General features: G+C 42.8%; 1 protein-coding gene across 1 annotated transcript in view; it reads left to right on the forward strand.

Moving 5' to 3' along the window:
• The first annotated feature begins 7,516 nt into the window (after nt 1-7,516).
• Nucleotides 7,517-17,108, forward strand: part of ehmt1a (euchromatic histone-lysine N-methyltransferase 1a) — a 41,791-nt gene continuing 32,199 nt past the window's right edge. Inside the window, exons 1-7 of the mRNA XM_078250315.1 lie at nt 7,517-7,618; nt 7,994-8,423; nt 10,744-10,849; nt 11,191-11,273; nt 12,583-12,805; nt 13,505-13,650; nt 15,557-15,700. Of these exons, the coding sequence (XP_078106441.1) occupies nt 8,052-8,423; nt 10,744-10,849; nt 11,191-11,273; nt 12,583-12,805; nt 13,505-13,650; nt 15,557-15,700 (1,074 nt within the window). The 5' untranslated portion in view covers nt 7,517-7,618; nt 7,994-8,051. The remainder of the gene's footprint in view (nt 7,619-7,993; nt 8,424-10,743; nt 10,850-11,190; nt 11,274-12,582; nt 12,806-13,504; nt 13,651-15,556; nt 15,701-17,108) is intronic.

Raw genomic sequence — 17,108 nt, forward strand, 5'->3', positions numbered from 1 at the left:
TTTGTGGTCTGTGATAGGGTTGCTGGTTCAAAATTCTCAGCAAGCTCCTCCACTCCAATTTGTTTGCAATAGTTAAATTGTTAGAACTGGTAACTCATGTAGTGATGCACTGTTTCCTTCAGATTCCTCAATCAGTTGCATAAAATAGGCTGTCTTTACCTTACGCAGTTCTCTAACTACTGCATTTCTCAATCCTTTAAAGATGAGGAGATCGGTATTTGTTTTAAAGAGCAGCGATTTTTTCAATGCATAGTCTATTTTTTTCATTAGCTGACGAGTGTCATTGTTCAGCCATGGTAGGGAGACTTTTCGTTGTAGACCTTTAAATGTCTTTGTGTATTTCCAAATCAGGTTTGTGAGGTTTTTCGTCAGGAAGTTACAACAATTTTCTAAATCATTCGATTGCAAAACGTTATTCCAGTCTAAATTATTTAGATCATTTTCAACTTGTGTCAGCTTATTTTTGGGGATACCCGAGTTCCCTGGTTTATTTTCGTTCGTGAATATTGGTAAACGCTGTTTAGTAAGTTTTCGGACAGCCATGGTCATATTATGATCGGAGAGCCCCGTTAGCAGATTATACGTTCTAATGATTCGCTGGGGTCTGTCAGTGACTATCAGATCTATCATAGTTTTACTTGTTCGCGTAATCCTTGTTAGGCCCTTCATCATCTGCTGAAAACTGTGTTTTGACAGCAGCCTCTTTAAGTTTTTTCTACGGATTTTCTCTAGCCAGTTAATATTAAAATCACCAAAAAAGATGGATTCGGTGTGACTATTTACATATTTAAAAAGTTTATCTAGGTTATCATAAAATCAAACATCATGGGATGGTGGATTATACAGCACTACAATGTTAAAATTCATTTTAGGGAACAATACAACATTCAAAGCCAAACATTCTAATGATGTATCCAATTTGATTTCATTACAATTCAGAGTGTCTCTAATATAGAATAGTAGGGGAGAGTGGGGGCAGTTGCAACACTTTTTACATTTCCTTCAGTTTCTCAGCAACCGTTTGTATTAGAAAGACAAAAAATATATATTTTAAACCCATATATGTCACCTACCTGCCCATACTGCTGCAACATGTGTACATATGATAATATGGAAGTAATTTGAACTTAAATGGACCCTGAAATTATGTTGCAACTGTCCCCATATATGGGGACAATACAGTACCAGTAACAGTACCGAGGGACAGTTGCAACAGTCATTTAGATGTAATAAAACTCTACTTCGGCATAATTATTGAAATATTTTTTTAGTTTATTTGAGACCAGAGTTATTAAACCACTGAATTGTCTTTTATGTTAATTCTATCTAATTGTCATTATTGTTGTCATGAGGGACAGTTGCAACACCATGTGTGGACAGTTGCCATCACCTAACACATTAGCTTTAACACATGGTACTGAAGTCTGTTAAGAGCTAAGAAACTGCACATTCAAACTATATAATGATAAAGATATATACTTAAACAGTTTAGACAGTATGACAAAAAATCTGGTCATAAAAAAAGTTACTTTTTCACCTTGAATTTCAGTTCTCCCATAAGTAATGATGACATGTGGCTGTTAACTTCCAGACAGATGGAGGGGCCTACTGAGCATGTGCATTAGGAGTTTCATGACTCTAGCTCATTCCTGATAGGAGAAATCAGCAATGCCACACGTTGCAACCGTCCCCACTCTCCCCTACTCCCCCGCCACCTTTGTCAGCTGTTCTGTCCTTTCTGTGACAAATGTAACCGGGGACATCAATCATGCTGGTCGGAATGTTACTGTGCAGCCATGTTTCGCTCAACGCCAAAAAGTCTAAATTAGAGTCAGTTAGCAGATGTTGAATCTGATCACATTTTGGCAATATACTCCGAATGTTCAAGTGTCCACCCAGAATGCCTTTAGGTTTAGACGTAGGCTCCCATATTACCGTGATTTACAGTCTGAAAAAATCTGAATTCTCGTTGTTTTCTTACTGATTGGATACCGTTGTTACCGTGTGGAATTTCTGTTGCCTCGGCGAAGACGTCCATCCCTCCGGAGCTCTGCCGCCACCCGCGCAGTCCACCTGCTGGTACACCCTCTGGGGAAAGGTTAGCAATTGGAACTGGGTTTAGTTGTACGTCCCCAGACAGTAGGATCAGAATCAAGAAAACGTTGAAACCATGCCAATTGCTTATACGCCGACATTTCCGTCATCTCTTTGATTGTTATTTGACTGGTTTCTTTGTTTTGTTCTTGAGCCAGTAACTAGTTGATTAAAAGCAAAGGCTATTCTGCCCATTAGTAGCAGAAAAATTAAGTTAAAAAGGATTGGAGTGGAGCCTGACAAACCACCCAGCCCTTCAGCAGCCATCCTCTCCTCAACCATTGTGTGAGTATCACTTACAGGGGGAGTCACTGAGAGGTGAGTCCATGGGACAATCCTGACCCTTGGTTGTGGAGGGGGACTTTGTGGGCCGGACAGTAGGCTCAGGCTGTTTTGACCTGATAGTGGACACACGCTGCTTGGACTGAACAGCAGACACACAATGCTTTGGACAGATAGCTGATACTATCTGCTTGGGCCGGACAGCGGTCTCAGGCTCAGGCTGTTTGGGCCGGACAGCGGTCTCAGGCTCAGGCTGCTTGGGCCGGACAGTGGTCTCAGGCTGTTTTGACTGCGAACACCTGCTGCTTGGTCTTATCTGTTGCCCGGGGACCCTGAGACTGACTGCTGCTCTCGCCCATAGCCATACATGGGGACTTTTGGGACCTGTGCAAGTCTAAGAATGTATCAAACAAAGTAGTTTTGTATTATAATTTTTTTTTTATTATGATTATATTATGATTTAAGAGTTTGATTTCTATTAATAAATCTCACTTACCTTCCACAGCCTGGCTTACAGCTAACAGTTCAGTCTCCAGTGCTTTAACACCATCCAGCCTTCACTGCTCAGAGTGAAGATGGAGAGTGTTGGAGTGGACCAACACCTGGCTGCATGGACAACAGATTATCTCACCAACAGACCACAGTATGTGAGGCTCCATCAATGTGTGTCTGACGTGGTGCTCTGCAGCACAGGTGCCCCTCAGGGTACGGTGCTCTCCCCATTCCTTTTCACCCTCTACATCTCAGACTTCACTCACAACACCACCCACTGCCACATCCAGAAGTTCTCCGATGACACAGCCGTTGTTGGATGTGTTTCTGAGGGAAACGATCTGGAATACAAGACGGTTATCAGGGACTTTGTCAGCTGGTGTGAGCTCAACCAGCTTCAGCTTAACACCAGCAAGACGAAGGAGATGATCGTCAACTTTAGGAGGAAAACATCCCACTTCACACCGGTGAGCATCCAGTGATCGGACATTGAGGTAGTGGAGAGCAACAAATTCCTAGGTGTTCACCTGAACGATAATCTGAACTAGACTGATAACACCCGTGCACTTTACAAGAAGGGCCAGAGTCGCCTCCATCTGCTGAGAAGACTCAGGTCCTTTGGAGTGTGCAGGACTCTCCTCAGGACTTTTTATGACTCTGTGGTGGCCTCTGCCATCCTTTATGCTATGGTCTGCTGGAGAGGGGGCAGCTCGGACAGGGACAGGAGCAGACTCAATAGACTGATCAGGAGAGCGAGCTCTGTCCTGGACTGTCCTCTGGACTCCATAGAGGAGGTGGGGGAGAGAAGGATGTTTGCTAAGCTGACATCCATCATGGACAACACCTCTCACCCCCTACATGACACTGTAGGGTCCCTGAGCAGCTCCTTCAGCAGCAGACTGATACACCCACGGTATAAGAAGGAGAGGTACCGCAGGTCGTTCATCCCGGCCGCTGTCAGACTCTAAAACACCTGCACCACCAGATAATGTTGTAGTTTTCTGTTCCTGTTTCAATTACCCACCACTCACCATGGCTCTATGTATATCTTTATTGTTATTAATTAATTAATGTTATTTATATTACGGTTAATTACCTTTGCTATGTTATTTAATTACATATTATTCAATCTAATTTCACGTCAATTACTTACTTACATTACAATATTTTTTGTACTATGGCCACCTGACTTTACTTTACAATACTTTTTAAATAATGCCACTTTACATTCATTCAGTACTTTTTGTACATTGTCTGTTTGCCTGTTGTTTGTTTGTTTGGTTGTTTGTTGGTTTGTTTTTATTGTGGAAAAACTGCTGCTGTAACAAGTGAATTTCCCCATTGTGGGATGAATAAAGTATTATCTAATCTAATCAGCACCTGGCCATAAGGAACGATCCTTCTTGGAGGGGCTTGCCTGCGGTTGCCGGACCACAAATGTAATGTAACTATCTACATTTTATGATTTACTAGTTTTTAAATACCAAAAGCAAACATACACATTAATCCAAACTGAATAACATATCATAAAAAAACTAATTGTAGTCAGTAGCTATTAGCTCTTCTTCTTTCATGACAAATGAATAGTCAAATCAACACTGACTTGTTCTTTGTCACTGATATATTTCTGGAACCTCTTCATCTGCACGCTGGTGATGTGAGTGACTGGTGTGTTGAGCCATCTCCTCACAGAATTGGAGGTATTACCTCCCTCTGCTCCTCGCTGTAGTCGCCTGGCCTGTCTTTTTGTTTATTGTACTGACTGTAGAGCTCCCACATCTCCTGGAAGGTGCGATCCTCTAACCCTCTTTGGCCGTATGCACCTGTTGATGTTGGCTTCGAGGTGACAGGAGATTTGTGGGAAGCTCTCAGCGTATTCAGCGAGGAGGTCCTTCACCCACCCACGTTCCCCACCTCTCCCTGTGGGTTTGTGACCTCTGACTGGTGCTTGTCAAGCATGCTGAAATTATATTGGGTAAACGTGCTTATTAAGCCCACCAACATCACTTTTCAGATGTTTAATCTAAACTGCTCCAATTAAAGTGAGAATATTTTAGGTAAAATGAAAGTCTAATGTCTCGGTGTTTATAACCAATTTATATCTGTTTTCACTTTAATTTCATAAATGGCATTTGAAAAAGTGACCAGCTTTTTGCTTTGTTATTAATGCAGAAAAAAGGTAAACTTCCAACATGCCTTGTAATGTGAGGCTTGGTTTTTATTGCAGAAAAAGTCATGCTTTTCTTTCTAAGCTTGTTGCTGCTACTTTTTGTCTGTGATTGACTATGGCGATGTTTTAACATATGTATGCATCTTATTAATGGCTTCACTCCTTAGACACCATGGAGCACTAAAGTTTATTTCAAATCTCAGGCCCTAACTTACCATTGCTCCCTGTGTGCTGGTGCTGGTTGGCCGGCTTTGTCAATCAGGAAACTTAATCACTGGCCTTGCCAATTCTTGCTTCCTTCATATCTATGTACATTTATCCATCTGAAAAATGCTGGAGGCTCCTGTCTCCACTCTGTGACATATTCGCAAGACTTACTCTATCTCTCTGTCCTCAATGTCCGTCTTGAAATGCAAAAGAAAGGCTTCTATGTATGCTGTTCCTGGGACTTGGAATTTGCTGCTGCACACTGATCTTGGTCTAGTGGAGCTGGTCTCTTTAAATGTTTTCAAAAGTAGGTTGAAGGTGTTACAGAAGGGTACATCAGGTTGTAAATGCATTGACTGAGCTATTTGCCCCTGTGTGATCTAGGATACAAATACCTGAATCTTCTTTTTGTTGTCGGTATAATCGTGACGTGATTTGAAATTGTATTGGCTGTTATATATATATATATATATTTATGTAATTAATTGATGTTGTGCTCACTCATTTGTAGTGTGTGAACATTGCAGAAATGAGAGATTTCACATTGTTCCCTCCCTGTAAACACTCCCTGTATGAACCACACTGTGCAGCTACTGTAATGATATCAACAAGCATGACTTTTGAGATAATAATAGAGTGACATGGTTCCTCTTAGTGATGCATTCATTATTCCATGTAATAGACTTGTGTGGAGAGAAGTTACGTGCATTGCCAAATCATTTAAATGGCGGCAAGAGGTTGGTTTCACTATTACCTACTTCCGTTTTCGCTTTAATCCCATTAATACTACAGGTGCATGATATATCAACTCAATATCGTTATCCCAATATCACGTTGCGCAATATTATATTGAATGTGCCGCGATAAGTATGCAATATTTTGTTTATTTTATGGAGGCTGCGTCCCGTCTGTTGGCTGTGTGGCTTAGTTGTGTTCGATTTAGAGCCCGCTTGAAACGCTATAATGATCCTGTTTCATTGGCCAGTTACTGTGCCACTTGCACACGTTAGCGCACGGGTCCACTACGTGACAAACCCTATGTAGCGTACCACGTGTGTGCATATTTCGACAGAGTGACAGTGTAAGAAATAGATAGAGACAACAAAACGGAATGAATCAGAGAAGCGAAAGAAAAGTTGTGTCCTGTTCTCTTTATTTATTTATGTTATACTGTCCAACCAGTAAAACATGTTCTGTTCTGTAGACATGGTCGTTATTTATTTATTCATGTTGGACCAGTCCAATATGACTGTCAGTTGAAATAAATCTTGTGTTGTATTTGTTATGAATGTATTTTGATGTGTTTTCCCATAACTTTTGGAATTTTACATATGTTTTATTACATATGTACTGTGGTCTATTCATAATCAATATCGCAATATCACATTTTGTCAATATCGTGCAACCTTAATTAATACCCGCGAAAATACTTCTATCGTAATTTATTTTGTTTTTTTCCTACTAATATTCGCTGCTGAAAATGATAATAAATAGTGAGTTTGACCGGTGTTGTAAACAGTAGTTGCAGTAGCTTACTGGTGCATTATTTCCGAATCCGTCAGGACATGAAAGCATGTGACACAGCGAGTCACATGCTCGAGCCATAGACAGTATATAGAATGGACCAACAGATCCCGTTGCTCTGAACGGAGACCAGTGAAAGCCATTAGAAGCACTTTTCCGGTGAGCGCCGAGCGTTACTGCGCAGCCTCCAACTGAGAGAGACGACGTAAATGTGACGTGAGCAACCTGTCTGAAAGTTGTAAGCCTTCTGGTAGCTGTGCCAAGAGAAATCTCAATCATTCCCAATCTTGCAGAGACGGAGAGCATAGGTATATGTAAGGAGATAACATGGACACAGGCTAATTATTGCTAACTAAAATGCTAGCTAACATTAGTAATTAAACTTAAACAGCTAATGTAAGTCGAAACTGTCTGCGAGCTTCTCTTGTACTATACGGTAATTCCTCTACTATGCGACAGTAAGTCCCGTGGTTATGACACAATCGTTAGCCTATTTTTACAAAAACGTCTGCCACGGAGCCATAACGTGAGGTACAAGGTAATGGAGCCTTTTATACATTGTCGTGTTTCTTTAGAAATAAACAATGGACAAATAGTCTTTAAACGCTTTAGATGTAAAGTTATTCGCTGTCAAAGTGACGTCAAAATGAATGGCAGTCAATGGGATGCTAACGGGGGGTGAGTGCTTATTAGCATCAAAATGGCGCCATAGGAGGTTCGGGTTGTGAGGAGACGCTTACCCCCTTGGCTCGAGCGGGTGGAGGCGGAAGTGGAAACTCTTGTCTTCCTGTCCCGTCCCATCCCTACCCACCCACCTTCGCTCGGATACAGCTACACCGACTGGAGCTGGTAGGATGAAACTGCTGCTACACTTTTTACTACGGCCTAGTTTTAACTTTCGGTGCTGTTATTATCCTGTTTACGCACTCGTTTTGTCTTATATGAGTCCCTGCTTAGACTGCTCCTCCACCGGGCTGAGCTTTGCCTTGCCTTTCTTCCACATTTAAGCCTCGTTGCCACGCAAAGTTGTGATAACTTTTCGTCTTGGTGCGCTATTCATTGTCTTTCATAGATGCACATAGCCTACTCTGTGTACCGTTAGTAACGAGAGGCTTTAAAACTGTGACGAACTCTGCGTCACAGTTTTAAACTTTGAGACAAAGTGTGTGTTCAGACTTATTTATTTTTTTTAAGAGTGGAGTAAAACTTGTTTAAACTCTTCAGGTGCTGCTGAGGCCCCCTCAGTCCGACTGGCTTCAACAATCAGCCCCTCAGGACAGCAATGGATCACAGTGGAAGCAGTGAGGGGCCTGGGCCAGGTAGAATACCCTCCAGTCCCTCCTCTCGTGCACCCATGGGCGCCAAGGGACACGCAGCACAGAGTGGTCAAAGGCCCAAAGTAAAGATAACTCCTTTCCACAGCTCACCTATAGTCAGCAGTGATGGAGCTCTCCGCAGCAAACAACCAGGAGCCGCTTTTGGGAAACTGCTGGCATCTCCTGGCAGCCTGGCTCTGGACTCACTTGGTCGGCTGAGTGCTCCACCTGTCAGAGGGAGACTTGCTGCTGCTGCTGCTGCTGCTGCTGCTGCTGCTGCTGCTGCTGAGAGCTCAGGGGAACAAACTCCCAGTTCAGGCTCGGTACTGACCACAACAGTAAGTAAAGTTTGTTCATATAGAGGGTTTTCACAACGCGTCATGAGACCCGAAGTCGCCATGTTGGAGGTACTCCACATCACAACAAAGCACAACAGGCACTGAAGTAGATCCCGAACGGCGTTAAGGAAAATGGTTAATTATTGCCGTGTTTTAGGTTGTACCAATAGGTCAGACCGAGAAAAACATTTGGAATATTATCGACTTCCAAAAGTTATTAAAAACCAGGGAGAGGAATGCCAGAAGTTATCAGGCGAAGGAAAGGAGGCGCTTGTGGTTGGCAAAGCTCAACCAGGATCTACGAGGGAAAACTCTGTCTTTTTCGGTCTTTGAAATGAAAAAAAAACTATTGAGAGTCACTTGGCTACACCTTGAGTATCACAATGATATCATACAGTTAAGGTTAGGTTGATTAAAGACGTTATTGCATTACGTACTTTGGCCTTCACAACACAACGGTCGTTAATGACTTGGTACTGCGTCTCCCTCACCCATCCACACACCATCTGGTTATAAGCCTCCAAACTTTTGTAGGATTTAAGGTCTTCCGCTGTGTATGGGCTCGGCGAGAAAACCAGGTAGTTGACTAAATCGGGATATGCAGCTGAAGATAGAATCACCGGGTCGCTATGGATCCAAGAAGAGGGAGCCAACTTGTAGGGATCTGCACCGCCAGTAAACTGTAATTTCTCAAAATATCGCGCCTTTTTTTGTGGTCCAAGTCCTTCCATGCCTTTGCATCTAGTTTTAGTCACATATATGGTATAAGGATAATACAGACAAAAACCCACAAAGAGACACAAGAAAAATACGCGCGCCTAAGTCTTCCACGAAGCTAGGGAAAACACTGAAGTTATCTTGTTATCAAGGTAAAAGGATATACTGATGAGCATTTTAAGGTGGTAAGCAATTTCATGTAAAATGTTTCCCAAAATGACTCAGATCTTTCAAAAATTCTACGTTCTGTGTCTTCTCCTGTTGACCAGTGGCTACTCAGTGATAATGTGAGAGAGGAAGTTCAGAGTGGGTCATATGGTAGAAAATATCTGTGGGCATAGACTAAGATTTAAAAAAAAAAAATACATTTGGAAGAGGACATTGACCTTCTAAAGAAGTAGATATTGTCATTGTAATATCATTTGTTATTTAACCTTTTATATCCAAAAGCACACATGATTAATATAGCCTATGTCAGAAAGAATTAGTGTATTGCATCCAGTATGCTGCACAAAACAGAGAGACCATCAGCCAACCACAGCTGTGGCTGAATTAGACATTATGCAAGTCCTATTTTTGACTACTCAGTGCAGACCAGAGGATGTAGTTTATATTATGTTATATATTTTGCTTTTTTAACTTGTGCTTTGGCAATATAAGAAAGACATTCTAACATGCTTTGATTGTTCAATTGTCTTCAGACGAAAAGTCTGTGCTTTCATTTAACTTGTTTGACAATTAATTACTGCACATAATGTTCACACTTTTATTCTGAAGCATGCATATTCCAGGGGTACGTCCCATAGCACTTAAATTGCATCCCCGAGTCCTCCACTTGCCTCCCTTGCTCGCCTCTTAGTTGAAATCGTCAGACGAGAGAGGCAACGAGCAAATGTGTTTTAGAGGGATGAGACGTCCTTTCCTCTGAAACGTCACATGAATACGTCAGCTGTTTGGGCGGAGTTAGCAACTCCTTCAGCTGCACGGCTTCCGGGAAGGCTGCTCTCGTGTATCTTCGCCTATACCTCCTCTGTGATCCCTCCTCGATGCTCGCTCCTCGGTCCCAGGGGCAGAAACAAGAGCTTTGAGACGGCCTTCACAGAGGAGAGACGGAACAACTTCCGGTTCAGCTGAGGACCGAGGAGTCGAGGAGCTATCAAATAAGGGTTAAGAGATTCAGCCCAGAAGTCTCATTATTTTCTCTAAACCGTGCACAAAGTATAATAATCTAATTGCATGGATTACAAAAGTGCTGTATATTAATAAAACAAGTTTGAAATCATACTTCTCACTAGGAATGGATTGTACTAACCATTAGCTGACATATTGTGCAGAATTTATTGACCTTTAACTGTTTGCATGTCAAATACTGGGAATTTAAAACTCTAAACTAAAACTCTTCAATAATACACAGGGCAATAAGCGAAAGACTGTTGTGAATATTGAAATAATCAATGTTGGCTCCACATATAATCTTACTTTTTATATTGATATACATATATTGCACATATGCATTTAAATGTAATGACGGGATTGGGCTTGCTTTCTCCTTTCTCATTTATTAAATAGATAACATTTTTTTTCTTTCTTTTTGCCTCCAAAGCCTGCTGCCAGGAAGGCACCAAAGACGAGCACAGAGCTTCGTCAAAGCCAGAAAGGGAAAGGCAAAGAGAGGGCAGCTGTCTCCACCTCCATCAGACCTCAGTCCGGTTAGTTAATCCTTTCTTTTGCAAACTTTATCGATTTGGAATCTAACTTGTAAAAATACCTGAAGGAAACCGGTTGCAGCAGCAGCAGAAGAGAGAAAAGCGTGTATACTTCCGTAACAAGACGCTCCTGCAGTTTACGACTACAACAGCTGCATAAATATGGATGGTACATCTTTTTTTAAATGCAATTAAAATGGACTGTTTAAAAGGTATGGCAAGCAAGGATGTACAGGTATTATCTTTACATAGCAAAAGAGCTATGTGTAGAAATGTGTCCATGCATTATTTCCTGGGGATGACTTCTGGCCTCCACCTAACCTCACTCTGTGTGCTTTTCCTAGCTGTGAAGAGGAAGAAGAGGAAGATGGGAATGTACAACCTGGTCCCCAAGAAGAAGGCCAAGACCCTTAAACAGCAGGAGAAGGCAGGTCCATTTATTTATTTCAGTCAGGATCACTCTAGTCATAGATTTAACCGTTTATTGCAACAAATGGAAATACAGTTATGCTTTGCGCTGAAGGCTCCGCTCTTGATAATGCTCCCTGGACCAGCCAAGCAGCATGCCAAGGTGAAACGGGGAGCACCATGCAGAATTAAAGAGTGAGGGTATTAAAGAGTGAGCCAAAAGAAATCCATTTTGAAAACCATTTTAGGCCTCTGAACTCGGAAGGTGGAGGCAAAACGTTGCCAGCAGCAGTGTGTGAAGCAGCAGCAGTGTAGCAGGGATCAGTGAGGAGGGAGTCACATTTAAAGGGACCGCCTTGATGTGAGAATAGCTGTGTGTCTGATAGGAATGACAATTCAATCAGCGGGCGTATGACTTCCGTGTCCTCCATGAACCAACGCTAAGCTTAACTTATTCATTCCTGTATGTCAGACCTCCTACCAGCCCACTCTGTCCGTAACCCCCGAAGGGCAATGCCTGAAACTAACTTTTCACTTTTATACAATATTGATTATTCAAAGCATATTTATAGCGTGGCTGGGTTGGCCAGTGGGTAGAGCAGGCACACATGTTCGAATCTTCCCCCTCTCTCTCCTCTTTCTCACCTAGCTGTCCTATCCATTAAAGGCGGAAAATCCCCCAAGTGACAGGAAACAAACAATTGGGAAAGAGACTGGGGGGCTGTCATGTTAAAAAAAAAATAGTGTCTGGAGTCGGAGATCAAGAACAGCATTTATCAATTAATAGCAGCTAGCATACATCTCTTTCTATCCGCTGGGTCAGTCCTAAGTAGTAAAAGTAGCCACTCTGTGTAAGTTAATACCACTAGTTGGCATACAGTATTTATCAGTGAAAACTCATGCTTTTCTTTTCTTCCCTATCAAAAACCTTTCCGTCCTGTTAGCCATATTTGGCGTTCAAAATCGTGTTTTTCTTTTTGTATTCACGCATCATTTATAACCCTAATACATACAAATTAGGGCTGCCCCTTCTTAGTCGATTAGTCTGTTTTGGTCTTACTCGACTAAGATTTCTTTAGCCGATTAGTCATGTTTTTAATGCCTTTTCCCGCTGAATGGCTTATTTCCAAGAAACCTATGAGTGCGTCTCTGGTAAACGCAAGATATAAAGTCGTGCTTTCGCAAGAGTTGAGAAACTTAGTTTCACGGATCTAAGTTTTAAATCAACCAATCGATTAGTCGACAAAAATCGTATCGTATGGTCAACTAACAATTTCTTTAGTCGAGGACAGCCCTAATGCATTCATCTCATTCCTTTTTTTAATCAGAAAGGGGAGCCAGGTCCCAGTGTGGAGAAGAACAGAGCTGCAGCAGATGAAAAACCAGTGATCCTACCAGAGACTCTGAAGGCCAGAGAACTGACAGCCGTCAGGAATGAATCGCTGATGGAGGTGCAACCTGGAGAAGGCTGCCATGTTGAGTACACAGAGCTGGCTTTGGACTGTTTGGACCTGAAAGCTCAGGAAGAGCTCCTCTCACCTCCCCTGTCAGGTGACAACAGCATCTCACTGACTCATTTGGCTTCATAAGATTGATCTAAGACCACCTAAATTCATCATGTCCCCTTTTTCTTCTACAGAATCCATTTCAGGGTTTTTCCCGGCTCAAAATGGGCCTGTGGGACACATATTAAGTGTGTGTGTGTGGGGGGGGGAGGTCTCCTCCAGGAAATTTTGAGCGTCAAAGACTTAATTTCCTGCATTCTGATACATTTTTAGGCACCAATTTATGGTTAAAATGTCTAACCAAAACACGGAATTAGACTACTATTTAACGCGACTACGATATGTTTTCACCGGTTATCAAACTGTCTCAATGTCAGTGCTGATGCCATCAGACGGCAGCGCAGCCTGCCGCAGACAGAGAGCAGTCGGAGCTTCGGCGGAAGGCTGGGATCTCCGTGCCCGTCTGCAGCAGCTTCAGCTCAGACTGTAGCGGGAGAGGCCGGTACAGTCTGACTCTGCAAACGGAGATCCCGTTAGCACTAGCTTCACAGCTGAGCGTTCAGATCCAGTCAAATCAGCGCCCGCCGCGTGCGTAAAATATAGTGGCTGTGGGTGAGAGGGAGGCTGGCTGCTAGAAATCAGACACCAAAACTATCTCTATGCAGGAAAAACTGCATTTTATAGGTCCCACAAGGTCAATTTCTGTGTGTGATGTGTGTTGAAATAATGGGATTTGTGTGTGCAGGTGTAGCAGCGGATGCTGAGCTGACAGAAACAGACCTGGCTGAGGAGTTACCACTGTGCTGCTGTCGTATGGAGACTCCTCACAGCGGAGGCAGTCTGTCCACAATGGACCAGACTTGCATGGCCATGGAGAGCATGGATGGAATGGTAAATAATCTGAAATAATACTATCACTTTGATACTGGCCTCTGATTAGAAATCATGTTCAAAATATCAGATAACAATCCCATCCAGTAACCAGACGTGGTTAACCAGAGCTAAGTGTGACTGATTTTACTGCATTTTCCACGGGTCACTAATAGACATCTATAAAAGGCATGGAATACTTGATCTGCTTTCATAGCTGCAGCAGGACTTGCTGTCAGTCATCAAAATAAGATGCATCCATGTAGCACTAGTCTTGCATTGCCACTCCACAGCGCTGCGGAGGAAGGTCTGGCACCTCCACACATATGGTCCTGGACCAGGAGAAAAAGTCAGGGGTTGTTTGCATTTTTTAAACCAATCACAATTGTCTTGGTTGGCGTTAATCTCTGGGCACAAAAAAGTGGGATCTGTAAAATTTTCTCAGGATGGAACTTGTTTTGGTGGAAGATTTGCACCCTGCTAAAGAAAATGTCACATACGATATTAAATGAAGTTAACTGTACAAACAATACACTAACGTGATCTATTTAAATTAGCTGGTTTAAATGTAATTTGCTCTTACCAGTGCAAATCCCCTCCAATCGGTCCCAAAACGTCCCAGTTAGAGAGTAAAATTTTACAACAATTCCCTAAAATAACCAAGCAGGTCTGCCTTGTTGCACGACCCAAAAACTTGTCATTTTTAGCTTGTACTGTAGCATGCTTGCTCTGAGTTTCCTGTTGCTGTTCCTTACTAGCGACCGTAGTTTAGAACATAAACACAAAGAAAGCGGAAAGTGAGGGACATCTGCACTATCCGGTAAACTATCTGGCCTAGTCTATATCCTTGATGTTCCACTTGCCGATGTCCCTTTCCTTTCGCTTTCTTTGTGTTGGAATTTTAAACTCTGGTGGATTTATGAGGACTATGGTTGACTGCTCCTCAGATCTCTGCAGGGTAAATCCAGACAGCTAGCTAGACTATCTGTCCAATCTGAGTTTTCTCTCCCACGACTATTTTGCAGTGGAGCTCCGCGCGGAGCTTAGCGCTGCTAAGAAATGCCAATAAACCAGAGCACGTTTTTCTCGCATCCCGGAATGCTGTGTGGACTAACCAGACCCTCCTCCGCTCCGCAGCGCAAAGCGAGACTAGAGTAAGCCCAACACTACAACACTGAGGGCAATCCTTAAAGGTCCCATGGCATTAATTCACTTTATGAGGTCATAAGGAGCAAGGTTACCTCCCCTTTCTTTGCTTTGCCCGCCCAGAGAATTTGGCCTGCCCATGAGAAAGAGAGAGACATCATGGCTTGCAAACAAGCAAAGTGGCAGTTGGTCAAGGCCACACCCCCACCCTCCACCTTGCCCCCCCCTCTCTCCTCCTCAATAGCATTTCAAGCTACAGACACAAATGGCACATACTAAGGAAAGCTCATTGTGGGACTGGCTCTAGTGGCTGTAGTTCTGCACCAAGGCTGAATTTCGGGAAAGAGACTTCAGATACAGTATTAGGGGACCACTAAGGCCTATATAAAAGAGACTTCAGATACAGTATTAGGGGACCACTAAGGCCTATATAAAAGCATCCAAAAAGCAGCATGTTTAATCTTTAATTTAGTTAGCAGCAAACTGCAGTAAGGATTTTCTGCCACATGTGATTTCGAATGGAACTCCTCCTGAAAGGCAGTCATTGGTGTAGGTTTCAGTCGACCAGATTTAGTGTCCTTTAGTGCTGTTCATCCTGGAATCTGAGAAGGGCTCTGTCAGGCAAACAATAGAAACGTATGATCAAACAAAATTTTTTATAAAAGCTGGGTAAGGTTATCAAGGTTCCAAAAGCACCAAAGGTATTGGAACCCTATTGGTTTTAATGTTGTACAGTATCATAGCTAAGTATTATATGCCTACTCTTTTTTTGTCTCCACAGCTGAGTCGTTGCCAGAGGCGAGTGGTGAAGCATGAAATGATGCGACCCTCCAACACGGTCCATCTGCTGGTTCTGTGTGAGGACCACCGGGCCGGCATGGTCAAGCACCACTGCTGCCCTGGCTGTGGACTCTTCTGCAGGGCGGTGAGGGGAAACAAAGAACACTGACACTGTGTTTGATGCTTGACATTAGTACTATACTGTACATTCTTTTGACTCTATTTTGTCAGTATTACACTGGTTATCGATGGGAAGATTTCAAGTAGAACTCAATACTGAGAAAAATCTTGGTCAGATTTTACACGGTCATGTATAAATATTGTTATAATATGATCCACTATTTCTTCTTCTCCTTTTTCCCTCTGCCTTTTGTGGCCTTTTCTCCCCTTCATTGTCTCTTGTCCTGCTTCTCCTTTGCCTACTCTGTGGGCCAGATGTACTAACTAGCTTTTGCGCCCACTTCAGGCGTAATTGTTTCGCAATGTGTGCGTAAAAGCATGGCGAGTTATGTACAAACGGGCATAAGGTAAAAGCGCAGACTGCCTGTCGCTAGAACTGAAAATGGCAAATTGCGCTTCTCCGTGTCATGCATATGCATTCATGGGAGGGTCAAGGGGAAAGTGGGAGTTTCCCATAAAGCGATGGGAGGGGAAGCGTAAAGTGCGCCTAATTATGTATTCCGCGGTATGTACAAAAAACGCATGTGAAAGCGCACCTCTATTTTGCAGTGAGAATTCTCCGCCTCTTAAAAGCAGGTGTAAACCAGGATGCGGGTTTCCTCTCATACGCCTCCTGGTGAAACGGCAGCAGTAATCCGAGCAAGACGAAGACATAGGCCAAGGAGGACGAATTGAAAAGATTTTTGCCACACGGATCACACTTTTTCAGTTGAGTGAACACAAAATCATTAAGCGTGACAGATTTAGCAGTCATGCAATATCACAGTTACTGGAAGAAATCAAAGATGACATGGAATCTCCGACTCAGCGTTCACATTCCATTCCAGCAGTTGTTAAACTCCTCGCTACATTACAAATATTGGCATCGGGATCATTTCAAACAGTCATAGCATCAGCAGTGGGAATATCACAGTCTGCACTCAGCCGTATCATAACACTTAACGCTTTGCTACAGCGCAATTTACAGTATAGTGGGCGGAGAAAGGCGCTGATTACCCGATGAACTGCAGGTTTGGTAAATACGACGTAAGCTGAAGTATCACAGCGTGCGCTTTCTGCGGGTTGGCCATGGCGCTGATAACACCACATTCGCAAATGTACGTACATCCCTGTGTTCTTTTCCTCCTTTTTCTAAACATTCCAAACAGTCCTGTTTTCTAATCTTTCAATTTCTCTTTCTTTTAACCTATTTTTCATGTCCATCTCCTTTGCATCTTCTTTTTCTTGTCTTCTGTCTGAGTCATGCATGGTTTTAGGAAGCTTAAATTGGATTTAGATACATGTTTGAACTAGTTGGCTAAAAGTAATGGATGCACAGTAATGGCACATCAGACAAGAAAAGGAGGGAACCCCTGCTCTGAATGTTTCTGACG

This window comes from Sander vitreus, chromosome 5 (genome assembly GCF_031162955.1).
Source record: "Sander vitreus isolate 19-12246 chromosome 5, sanVit1, whole genome shotgun sequence".
In the NCBI taxonomy this organism is placed as follows: domain Eukaryota; kingdom Metazoa; phylum Chordata; class Actinopteri; order Perciformes; family Percidae; genus Sander; species Sander vitreus.